The 13,128-nt window shown below is 41.2% G+C and overlaps 1 protein-coding gene across 7 annotated transcripts in view; it reads left to right on the top strand.

The window, feature by feature from the left end:
- SHPRH (SNF2 histone linker PHD RING helicase) overlaps window positions 1-13,128 on the top strand; it is a 121,337-nt gene that overhangs the window by 19,150 nt on the left and 89,059 nt on the right. For 5 of the 7 annotated variants that reach the window (XR_003999624.1, XM_030556509.1, XM_030556510.1 and 2 more), the window contains 2 exons: window positions 1,202-1,279; window positions 6,707-6,925. Coding sequence is in view for 6 of the 7 variants with exons in the window: in XM_030556509.1 (XP_030412369.1) it covers window positions 1,202-1,279; window positions 6,707-6,925 (297 nt within the window). In the remaining variant the exon portion in view is untranslated. The other 2 variants (XM_030556512.1, XM_030556511.1) reach the window with 2 other exon arrangements.

Genomic DNA, 13,128 nt, shown 5'->3' with positions numbered 1-13,128 from the left:
TTCAAGAAAGATGTGAACAAACTGGAGAAAGTCCAGAGAAGGGCAGCAAAAATTATTAAAGGTCTAGAAGACCATGACCTATGAGGGAAAATTGAAAAAATTGAGTTTGTTTTAGTCTAGAGAAGAGAAGACTGAGAGGGTAGATAACTGTTTTTAAGTATATAAAAGGTTGGGAGGAGGGAGAAAAATTGGTTTTGCTTACCCCTGAGGATAGGACGAGAAACAATGGGCTTAAACTGCAGCAAGGGAGGTTTAGGTTGGACATTAGGAAAAACCTTCCTGTCAAGGTAGTTAAGCACTGGAATAAATTGTCTAGGGAAGTTGTAGAATCGCCATCATTAGAGCTTTTTAAGAGCAGGTTAGACAAACACCTGATAGAGATGGTCTAGATAATACTTAGTCCTGCCATGAGTGCAGGGGACTGGACTAGGGGACTTCTTGAGGTCCCTTCCAGTCCTATGATTCTGTTTTTCAATGAATATCCTTTCTAAAGAACAGCTAAGGTTTTTAAACGTATATTATTCTCAGGCTGGGGACAGAAGGAGATGTGAAAGTGGTACTTTGTTTTTGTTTTAAATATTTCAGTATTTCTCTTTTTAGAAAGTTGAAGCTTGTGTGCGGTAAACTGTTTGTGAAGGGGAGTCAGGATAGGTTAATAAAGCAAAGGACTGGGAATGGGGAGACCTATTCATGGCTTTGGCACAGAGTTCTTGTATGTTATGGATTAAGTCACTTAGCTACTTCATGTGGTGGTTGTGAAGTTAAACTAATATTTGTAAAATGCTTGAGAGTCTGGAATGGAGGGAGCTTTGTAAGTGCAAAGTATTTTATTTACAAGTATTATTTTCACATTAATGTGATGCTTCTCTTCATGGCATCATATTCTTCATGGATACTGAATTAAGTATGATGGAGAGTGTTGACTGTAAAGTTTATAATGCAGTGAGGGAAGATGAAGACCGAGGGCTATTTATTTCTTTGGGAGATCATTTACTTGAAGGGGAAAATGCTGAGAGATATTGAACACCTATAACTTATCTCCCATTGATTTTAATGGAAGTTGTACGCACTTGGAAGATACTTGGCACCTTTTAGTATTTGGCCCCAAGATTAAATGAAATTGACCTTGTTCTTATTTTCATTGCTTCTCATAGCAATTTCTATAGCAGCATTACAACTGTGTGTTAATTTCACTCCACAGATGCTTGGCAAAGCTATGAGCATCGGCAGAGGCATTGGAAGTCTCCGTCTGCAGACTTGGGAGAAAAGCATTTAATAAGTTAATTTTTTTAATATAAATGTAAATCTGTCAAAACTGATTAGATTAGATCCCTCTACTCAACCCAGAAAGTTTCCTACTAGCCCAAGATAAATGGGCAGCGTGGACTTTTTAAACCATGGAGATAGAATGGAAACTGTCAAAAGATTTTTGATATATGGAGAAAAACATTATTCTAGGGGAGGTATGGGCTATATCTTCACTGGACAAAAATATACATATGTAAGATAAAAATTACTTGTCTGCTATATTTTTTTCTTTTTGGATTAGTGATAGAAAGAAGAGTGACTCTGAATCTACTGATCCCCTCCCCCCCCAAAAAATAAAAATAAAAAAAATCCAGCATATATTAAATGAGTAATTGCACAAATGAGAAAGGTGGAAGAGGAGGTAATTGCAAAATTTAAAATTTTGCAATAAATAGGATAAGAAGACTTAGTCTCCCAAAACATAGCTGACATTAGAGGCACAATAATGACAAAACAGAACAGAATGGAGTTGTAGATTTGAAGGCCAGAAGGGATCATTGTGATCCTCTAGTCTAACCTCCTGTGTAACACAGACCATAGAACTTCCCTAAAATAATTCCTAGACCATTTCTTTTAGAAGAATATCCCAACCTGATTTTAAAATTGTCAGTGATGGAGAATCTACTATGACTCTTGGTAAGTAGTTCCAGTGGTTACCAGTTTATGCCTTATTTCCAATTCTAATTTGTCTAGTTTCAACTTGCAGCCATTGGATCATGTTATATTTTTCTCAGCTAGACTGAAGAGCCCATTATTAAATATTTGTTCCCCATGCAGGAACTTACTGATTATAATCCAGTCACCCCCTAACCTCTTTAGATATGTCGTTTGAGATCCTTGAGTCTAACACTATAATACACCGCTACCTCGATATAATGCCACCCGATATAACACAAATTTGGATATGATGTTGTAAAGCAGCGCTCGCGAGGGCGGGGCTGCGCACTCCGATGGATCAAAGCAAGTTCAGTATAACACGGTTTCACCTATAACACGGTAAGATTTTTTGGCTCCCAAGAACAGCCTTATATCAAGGTAGAGCTGTACATGTTTCTGATCCATTAATCATTCTTGTGGCTCTTCTTTGAACCTTCTCCAATTTATCAACATCTTTCTTGAATTGTGTGCACCAAAACTGGACACACTATTCCAGCATCAGTTGCATCAGTGCCAAATAGAGGGGTAAAGTAACCCCTCTTCTGCTCAAGATTCCTGCTTATGCATCCCAGGATCACATTAGCTCTTTTGCCTACAGTGTCACATTGGGAGCTCTTGTTCAGCTGATTATCCACCGTAACCCCCAAATCTTCCTCAGAGTCACGGCTTCCCAGGAGAGAGTCCCCCATTATGTTAGTATGGCCTGCCTACCATTGTTTCTAAATGTATACATTTACATTTAGCCATATTAAAATACATACTGTTTGCCTGTGCACAGCTTTGACCAAGCAATCCAAATTTCTCTTTATTAGTGAACTGTCCTCTTCGATACTATCACTTCCCCAATTTTTTTGTAATCTGCTAACTTTGTCAGTGATTGTTTTATTCCACATCATTAATTAGAATTTTAAATAACATAGGGCCAAGAACTGATCCCTGCGTGATACCACTAGAAACCCAGCCATTTGATGATGATTCCTCATTTGCAGTTACGTTCTGAGACCGGTTAGCCAGCTTTCAATCCATTGAATGTGTGCCATGTTAATTTTATATCATTCCTAGTTTCTTAATTGAAATATCTGGCAGCACCAACTCAGATGCCTTACAGAAGTCTATGTATATTGCATCAACTCCATTGCCTTTATCAACCAACCTTCAATCTCGTTTAAAAAAAAGTGGTTTGATCAGATCCATTTTCCATAAAACCATGTTGATCGGAATTAAATTGTTACTTCCTTTCGTTCTTTATTAATTGAATCCTGTTTCAGCGGCTTCATTATTTTGTCCTGGATCAATGTCAGGCTGACAAGCCTATAATTACCTGGCTTATCCTGTTTATACTTTTAAAATACCGTCACAAAATTAACTTTCGTCCAGTCTTCTGGAACTTCCCCAGTGTTTCAATATTTGTCAACATTAGTGGTCTTCAGCCAACTCTTTTAAAATTCTTGGGATCAAGTTACTAGACCTGCTGATTTAAAAATGTCTGACTTCAGTAGCTGTTTTTTAACATCTTCCTGACATACCTGGAATGGAAATAATGTTATCATATGATATGACTATATCATCTGTTTTTCCCCAAATACAGAACAGAAATAATTGTTGAACTTTTCTACCATTTTACAGTATTGTTGATAATTCTACCATTTTTAACTATCAGTGGACCAATACCGTTGTTAGGATTCTTTTTATTCCTGATATACTTTTAAAACTCCTTATTGTCTTTAACTCTGCTGGCCATAGACTTCTCCTTGTGTGCCTTTGCTTCCCTTAATTGTCTACATTTCCTAGCTTCTGATTTATATTCATTACTATAACTTCACCTTTCTTCCATTTATTATATATTCTTTTTTATAGCTACCATCACTTCCCCTCTAAACCAGATCATTTTCTTAACCAATACAACCTTCTTCCTCAATTATTAGATTGTGATTTTGGGGGCATTTGGTAAAGTGTTCTTAAAAAAATCCCAATTATCTTTCACATTTTTCTGATTCAGTTCTTTCTCTCAGCTGTTATGACCCATAATTGTTTTCAGCTTTGTGAAATTGGACCTCTTAAAGCACCAAGTGTGTATATATCAATGGTCTGGACTTTATTCTGTTTGCACATTATAACTGTTATCAAGTCATGATCATTTGTGTCCAAGTTACCATTAACTTTGAGTTCTGTGATCAGTTCCTCTTTATCTGTGAAGACAAGGTCTTATATCATTTCCCTATGTTGGAGCAATGTGGTTTTTTTTGTTTTTTTTTTGAGTTAGGAAATGCCATATGTATTATTTAGAAATTCAAAGGATGCTTTAGTACTGGCAGTATGAGGCTTCCCAGCACCTGTCACTCAAATTGAAGTGTTTTTTTCCCAACATAGATAGTTATGTATTGAGCCAGTCATCCTTTTCCCTAGTGTGATTTTGGGGCTTGTAGCAGACACCGACTAATATCCCGTCTTGTGCTTTATCTGTTAATTTTCTTCTGAGTTATTTTCAGTACTATCAGTGACTCAGAATCAAGCAATATCATTTATGACAGTGTGTCACTCCTCCTCCTCTCTTCTCACTCAGTCCTTTCTAATTAGGTTATAACCCTTGATTTTAACATTCCAACCATGGGAATCATTCCATCAGGTTTCAGTAATGCCAACTAGATCCAATTTTTGCTCCTAAATGAGCAATTCTAATTCCTCTTGTTTGTTACGTGGGCTCCTAGCGTTGATATATAGGCAACTAAAGAATTTCTTCTCTTCATGACATTTGGTTCCTTGGTTAATAATATGCCTCATGAATGATGAGGGATGATACATATGCAGAAAGAATTAGTAATGGTACTCTTGCTGATTTTAGAGAAGCATCGTAGAGAACCAGATGATAGCAAAATGCTTTTGTTTATTATATGCCTTCTGGACAAATAGGACAGGCATATCAGGAAGCATATTTTCCCCCAGAAAGGAGACCTGTAAATCACCACATTTATCATGGTGAATTTTGATTTAGCTTGTTTATATGGCTCAGAAACAGCTGAAATACTGACACCATTAATTAGGCCTAGTTCTTGGTAATACACTGGAAATAACAAGTTAATTAGGGGTTAGGGAGTATCTCCAATCTAGTGATGCAAATTATCTTTACATTTGAGGATTTCCAAAGGACACGCTCACAGGAGTGTTGGGTTCTAGTGTGTTATCATGGGAGTATATTTCATAACTTTAAAAAATGGAGATTTGAAACAAATTTTGTATGCTCACTGAAATTCATATTGTAGGCATATGTGAGATTCATGAACTTGTATACTCTGTTAATTGTCAGATATTCAAGAGTGCTTGATTGCTAGCATTTTTGTTTTAGGAGAAGTGAGTTTCACTTAGCAAGGCAAAAAAAATTAGAAATGAGTACAAGCAAATTTAAGACAATAATTATCTAGAAAAACATGGTTATTAGAAGGTTTATATCTCTTAAACAAGTTTTTTTTAATTCTGTACCATTCTAGCCCTAATTCTGAAGCAAAAATCTCTGAATTTTGTGGTGCATCTGTATCATTTTTTTGACAGGCGGACATTTCAATGGCAGCATGAAATATCTAGAAAAATATTTTATTAAAAACAATTGCAACAAAAGCATTCCCCTCCCCCCAGTTATGAGTTAGGAACTAAGGACTAATCCTTAGTTGATGATGATGATCTAGTTCAGTTGAAATAATAAAGCCCTGCTGATTCCCACCAACTGAACATGTGATCCTAAATGTTGCATACATTTCCTTGGGGTTGACTTCAGAGTAATTTTTGATACTTTTCCAGTTTTGTACGTCAGAAAACAGGATGTTTTGCTATGCAGTTTTTCCATTTATTTAGGTAGTTTTAGGTTTGCCATTAGAACAATGTATGTAATCACATGAAGGAAAGTGTAGAAACCCTTTTGTGTGTGAGGGAAGCATTCCTCTCACTTTCTCACAATCATATTTGAGCCAGACACAGCATTTCTCTTCTCTTCTCTCTCCCCTTCCCTTGCTCATGAAGTTGAGGCAGAGGATCCATCTCATTTTCTCCCCTCCCTCATGGGGCACCAGGGGAAGAATATTTTCTAATCTTCTCCCATACCCTTTTTTTCTCCTCCAGCCTCTATGACGCATTCTTTCCTGCCTCAGGCTGTGAGAATGCAGTAGAAATTCTTTTTATATGCCCCTCCCTTGAGGGGGGCCAAGAAATGGTCAGTTTGTCACGTTTTGCTTCTCCTTTCTCAGTAAGAAGGGGAGCAAAATGGTAGTATTTTCTTCCCAGTTTTGTCTTTTTGCACTTTATCTGGGGCTGAGACTTCCATTTTAATGAAGCTCCAAAGAGCATATAGCATGCTTAAAAAGACCTTGTTTTGCTGTATGTCCTATTAGGGCTTCACTAGAGAAGAAACACTGGAGTATCCACACTTCAAATGGCTAATGTTTGGGCCCAGCACCTGCTAAGGAACCACCTCTTCCTTCCCCTAAGCATTTGGTAGGTTTGCAGTCTGGAAAAAATGCCAGTGTTAAGATTCAGGAATTTAATTCCCATTTTTGTCTGCTACTGCAATCCCTATCAGGAACAATCAACTAAAATATGCTTGGTTCATACTCTTTATGGAAGCAGTGCTTAACTGTTTTCATATATTAACTAAATATATAGCAATAAAGCTAAGCTTATTTAATTGAGGTGTTGCTAGTGGCTGATAAAGATGGGGTAAGATGATAATGAATATGCTTCTTCGTATATGCAGATGTGTTGGAGGAGGATGAGGAAGAATCTGACAGAGAGCTGGAACGACAGAATATTGAAGAGCTATATGACTTTGTGAGGCACACACATCAGCAGGAAATCCAGTTTTTGAGGGAGGACGTACAGCACTCTGCATTGATTCCAGTTCTAAGGCCATACCAAAGTGAGGCTGTAAACTGGATGTTGCAACGGGAAAATTTCAGAAACAACCCTACCAATGGTAAGTACATGGCCCTGGATAACAAATGCACATCTTGTTTATAACACTACTGAAAATAAATGAACAATATAGTATCAGGATTGAATATGAACTAGCACAATTTTATTAGAATAGTCTCGATAATTAATTGGAAGCTTTGCTTTTATTATTTTATTGTAGTTGTGTTTGAGGCAACTAGTTGAGTTATTTTTGTGTTCTTTAATTGTGAGCCATTTTCATGTTGGTCTAGGACTTAATATAGACCTTGTCAACCTGGATATGTTGGGTTTTACTATTGTTTCAGAATATAACATTTCACAAAATAAAGTTGCCTGATAATTGAAGTATGTAAGTTTGAGAAGTAGCTACTCTCCATGATCAGTAGCCACATTTCAGCATATTTTGGGCTATACACTGAATTTCCCTACTATTGTTCATTACTTTTATAATCCTAATATATCTTTTGGAGCAGTTTTGGAATTGATTCTGCATTGCTGTGAACATGTTATGATCAACAAGAAGCCAGAGTTCTAGACTACAGACTATATTTTATTACAGTATATAGTTCTGGTGACCCAGGGAACAATTGACCAAGCTTGTTGACCTCTTAGGAGTCTTTCTCAAGTGCTAGTCCCTATGTGTCTTCCCTATATGAGTGCACGTGTGTGCCATATGTCCAAGTCTGGAAGCTCTAACACACCATGCCCATTGGCTCACACATGTGGAGTAGTTCTATTCGTGCTCCAGACTGAAGACATAAGAGGCAATGCAGACTGACGCCTTTCCAGTTCCTTCTTACTGCTGCATGGCCTGAGTTGGAACCCCGTGTCTGCAGATTTCTCCAGCTTTTCTCTTTGATAGCCTGTAAATAGGTACTGTAAATAGTTTTATAGTTTTTATATTAGTATAGGTAGTATAGCTTGTTCTTTCCCACATACTGGGGACTCCCTCCTTGTAGTCTGGAACAATGCCCAGAGTCCCAGGGATTCAGGAGCTGCATTACCTGCCCTCGCTTCTTCTCCATGAATGATGATCGCCAACGCTGTCTCTACTGCTTGGGTGAGAAGCATAGTGCTGCAAAGTGAAGCATCTAATTTGTTTCCACCATGAACACGTGAAGCTCGTGAGCTTTGATTAAGGAAACACCTTATGAAGAAGGCTATGAGACATCACTATGATCTGGGTCAAGGAGATGCCTCTGTATATCAGCCCTATCAAATAAGTAGTGCCCCTCCATGCGCAAGCTTAGAAATGGAGTCTATGGCTGCTAAGCCAAGGAATCTTTTTCCCAGACTTCCCAGGAGAGTATGGGGCACTCTTATGGTCACAAGGATAGATCCCCATCCAGATATGTTCATAAATGAAGAGATGCCTCCTTGAACCTGCCCAAGACAGGAGAGCCTCACACATGGATACTGTGGTGCCAGGACCACTAAAAACCCCAGGCTGAAAGGTAGTGCAAACAAGTAAAAGGATCTCTTAGTTCCATCAGTGGTTCTGGCTCTGAAACACAAGGACCAACAACTGCAAACTCCATCCAAAAGTGCTGGACCTTACTCTTAAATGGTACTTCAAAGGACTATCCAACTATAACTTCAAGGGACAGGTCGAAACCATGGGTCCCAACCATTGAAACATACTGAACCCTGGGTCATATGGATTCCTACATTACGCTGGAGGATATATTCCTCCCATACCTTCAGTCTCCTATCCTCTCCAGCCCTGTCCTCTTGAGTGAGGATGAAAATGCTTTCATGACACAAGAACCATTCCTTCTCCAGCCCTCAGGCAGGAGCATGCATCCTCTAGTATTTTTGGCCCCATGAATGGAGAGAGAACAGTTCTCAGATGCAGATGAATCAGACCCCCTGGATGGTCTCTTTTCTCCTCAGAGAGAGCTGAGCTTTGATAGGCAGTCGAAGAGTTCTGGATACCATCCTCCCAGATATAATTTCCCCAAGCATTGCTAGTACCTGATGCAATGGGGCCCCACATCCGGTTGATCCCTCCTTTTTGGCCTTATTGTTGCCTATGGACCCCTAAGGAAAAGATCCATTCATGAATTGTACCACACTTCCACTACTTGGCATCCACCAGATCCATCAGAGTATGAGGAGAACAACAATGATCCAGATCTGCGGGTGCTGAGGGGAGTCTCATCTTCATCCTCACTGTCTCTGCCAAGTGACTATAGGCAGTACCAGAAGCTACTTCAGAGAGTAGTCAATGACCTCCAAATACCAGTGAAGAAAGTCCAGGACCTCCAGCACCTGCTATTCTGTAGCCTAAAGGTCCAAGCAAGATGGTGCTCCTGATTAATGACACTGTAATGGAGCCAGTGAGAGTGGCCTGATGCACTCCAGTCTAATGGGCCCCCGTGCCTAAGATGGCTCAGAGATGCTATTTTATCTCTGCCAAAGAGGTTGAATTTCTTTTCTCCCTCCCATCACCCAACTTCCTGGTGGTAGAGGCAGCTGTGGAGAGAGCCATTCCATATCAGTGTCTACCAGGCTTTGTCAGCAAAATATGATTTCAAGGACAAGCTTCCCCCTGAGGACAGAGCCCAATTTCAGTCCTTCATAGAGGATGGCAAATAAGTGGCAGACACATCCATTCAATCTGCAATGGACCACCCATCCAGGGCTTAGCCACTGGCATAGTTATTAGCCCCTCAGGGCTTTCAGGGAGGTCCAGAACACCATACAGGATTTGCCTTTCAACAAGTTGAACTGTTCATCAAGAAAAAGGATGAATCCCTTCACTCATTTAAAGACTATACACTTCCTGGGAATTAACACCCTGGGCCCAAGGAGAAAATGCGAGAGGCAGGTGTATAGGTCAAGGCCATATCCTCCACATTCTGCTATCAGGAGGTGGACTCCCTCCTGCAGCAAGGATCGATAGAACAAGTCTCACCACAGTATCAAGGGAGAGGGTTCTATTCCCCTATTCCTCTTCCCCTATTCCCTTCCAGAAAAGGAAGGTGGAGGCCTGTTCTGGACCCTTGATTCGGGCACTCTGTATCAGGCAGTTGAAAGAACTAGAGTAATATTAAATGGTCTGACAGGATACCAACCATTGGACTCCTGTACTGGTGCTGCATGACTAGTGTTGAATCCCTAATCAAACAAGTACAACTTCATTGGGCTGATTACCTTGTACGTATGGATGCTATGTAACTCTACAAAGCCATATTTCATGGACAGTGGAAAACAAGAACGTGTACGCTGAGAGACCAATGAAAATGATGTACAGACATTCTCAAAACTCACCTAAAAACTGGCAAAGTCGATCCAAACACATGGGAAGCTGCTGCTGCCGATTGATCAGGATGGCAGCAGACCTGCTGGTCTGCGGTTAAAGCCATCAAGAATATCAGCACAGAAAAAGCCAAAGAGAAGAATCAGTGAAGAAAGCAGGCTGTGGCAAAAACATGTGGCCAGACATGTGCAAATGCATCTGCGCATCATTCGTCGGTTTACAGTTGCACAAGGTGCACTGAAACAAACCAGCCTTTATGTATTGCCTATGATGGGAGCTTCCAGTACCACCTGCATCCAGCTGAGCCCCCTCATAAATGTCAGAGGATTTAGAGGCCTTGGTTTTCAGACACCTCTGCTACCATGACCTTTATCCATTCACAGCCATCCACTAAATGCTACTTTTGACACTTCAGCTGAGATTGACCCACCACTATTGATGCCACCTACCTGTTACTTCCCCTTATCTTTTGGGGCCCTCTCTAATTTTTCACCCACAATTGGGACTCCTATCATGACGCACAGTTGGGAGTCTTAGAAATTATCCATCAAAGAGAGTTAATAGAATTTCTCTTCCTCTCGCCTCACAAACTCCCTTCCAAGTCCCCATTCAAGGACCACTTTCATGAGGTTATTTTTCAACAAGAGGTGAACTCCCTCCTCCTCTGAGGGGCAATAGACAAAGTGCCACGTAGGTATCAAAAGAGAGAGAGTTCTATTCCCCTTATTTAGTCCTCCTCCAAAAAAAAAAAAAAAAGAGGGAGAAGGGGAGACCCATTCTGGACCTTTGGTAACTGAACCTCTTCAAAAATCGAAATTTAGGATGGTTACACTAGCATCAATAATCCCCTCCTAGTAGATGTGGCTCTCAACATGGACGCTTATTTCTATGCAGATATTAATCTGTCCCACAAAAAGTTCCTTCAGTTTCTAGTGGGGTAGGAACATTGCCAGTTCAGAGCCCTTCCCATTGGACATTCTATAGCACCCAGGTCTTCTCTGTGTTGGAAGCCCAAATGAGATGTCGGGGTAAAATAGTTTTCCCATATCTCAATGACTGACTCCTAATAGGTTGCTCCAGCTTGAGGTTAGATCGGCAACTGTGAGCAGGAACAAAGAAAAAGTCCATTTTAATACACCCACAAAGATGATAAACTTTATGGGAGCAAAAGCATTTCTCCCCATGGAAAGTTTTCACTTAACAAGCCATCTGATAGCACAGATTACTTGCAGACTGAAGACTCTGATCAAGGTGTGCCTTTCTCTTCTAGGCCACATGACCTTGTGAACTTGTGATGCCATTTGCCAGGCTTCATCTACACTGTCTACAGGCCTGACTCCGGTAAATCTACTTATCAGGCATGGATCACATCAACACCAGAGTGACTGTTCTCACTATTGCTTCTTTTACCTGCTGGTTGAACCTGGATTGAGTAAGAATAGCTATCCCCTTCATCACACTTGCCCCCTGTGTCACCATCATAACAGATGGATCCTTTTTGGGTTAGGGTGTTTACCTGAACAACCACACCATACAAGTATCAGGATCCACAGGAGGCAAGACTGCACATCAGTCTACTGGAACTGAGGTCAGTCTGCCTGGCATGCAGGGCTTTTCTTCCACTCATTCATTCTTTTCATGCCCAAGTAATGTCAGACAAGGTCACCACGCAGCCTTTTACATAACAGGGCAGAGCAAGATATCTTTCCCCTGGGAACATTCTCCATGTCCCATCTGTCCATGAAGGTTGCATTTTTAGTTTCTATTACCTGAGCCAGAAGTGTGAGTAAGATGGGAGCCCCATCACAGACCCACCATGTACTGTTTTGCACAAGGGAAAGGTCTTCCTTCACTTCCATCCTAAATTCCTCCCCATAGTTATTTCTGAATTCCATGACAACCAAACTATCTACTTACTTGTTTTCTTTCTGAAACCCCATGCCGCTGCTGAAGAGAGAAGACTTAATTCCCTCGATGTCAGATGTGCCTTGGTGTTCTAGCTGCAGAGGACCAAATCGATCAGAAAATCACAAAGGTTATTTATTGCAATAGCAAAAAGGTTGCAAGAACAAGCTATATCCTCTCAGAGTATCTAAATGGATTTCTGGATACATCACTGCGAGCTGTCAATTAGTACATATTCCTCCACCATGAAAGCACAAAGTGCCTCTACAGCACTGGTGCCCCAACTTTTCCTGTCACCCCTCTTCTCCCCCTGCCCTCATTACCAGTTATGGAATCTGTCTGTGCACTCCCTCCATTACTGCACAATTGGCTCAGTGAAGGAGCTTGGGCTGAAAGCGGAGATGGGAACAGAACTGGGTATGGAGGAATAGCTGGGACTAGAGGTGGAGCTGGCCTGGGGGCGGAGAGGGAATGTGGGCAGAGCTGGGCTGGGACTGGAGCAGGCAGCAGAGTGGATTTGTGGCTGGGGGCCTGAGCTGAGCAGGGGGAAGAGTGGAGCTATGGCTGGGGCCAGAGTTGGGCAGGGGTCGGAGCAGGGGATGGCGCGGAGCTGTGGGTGGAGCTGCAGCTGGGGATAGAGTGGAGCTGGAGCTGGTTAGGGTTGGAGCAGGGCTGGGTGGCACTCCCTCCTCACCCCACATGGCGGCTGGCCTGGGCCCCACTGTATCTCCTCCTTCTCCCCCCACCCCCGCATGTTCCTCCACACCCTAATAGGGAGGCATGCCCCAAAATTTGGGGACACTGCTCTACAGCATCCCTGTAGGAAGTACGATTACTGGACATATGCAGAGTGGCTATCTAGAGTTCCATTCACATGTTCACAAAACATTACATGCTAGTTTAGTCCTCTGCAGTGCTGTGGGAACTGTAGTACTTCAAGCATCTTTGCTGTTCTGTTTCCCTCACCTCCTCCAGTCCGAATACAGGTTCTCAATCACTTGTATGGAACGCACATAGGGACAAGCACTTGAAGAAGAAATGGAGGTTACTTGTCTGTA

Source organism: Gopherus evgoodei, chromosome 3, assembly GCF_007399415.2.
Source record: "Gopherus evgoodei ecotype Sinaloan lineage chromosome 3, rGopEvg1_v1.p, whole genome shotgun sequence".
In the NCBI taxonomy this organism is placed as follows: domain Eukaryota; kingdom Metazoa; phylum Chordata; order Testudines; family Testudinidae; genus Gopherus; species Gopherus evgoodei.
The sequence above is the reverse complement of the archived record's forward strand: the minus strand, read 5'-3'. Positions and strand labels throughout refer to the sequence as shown.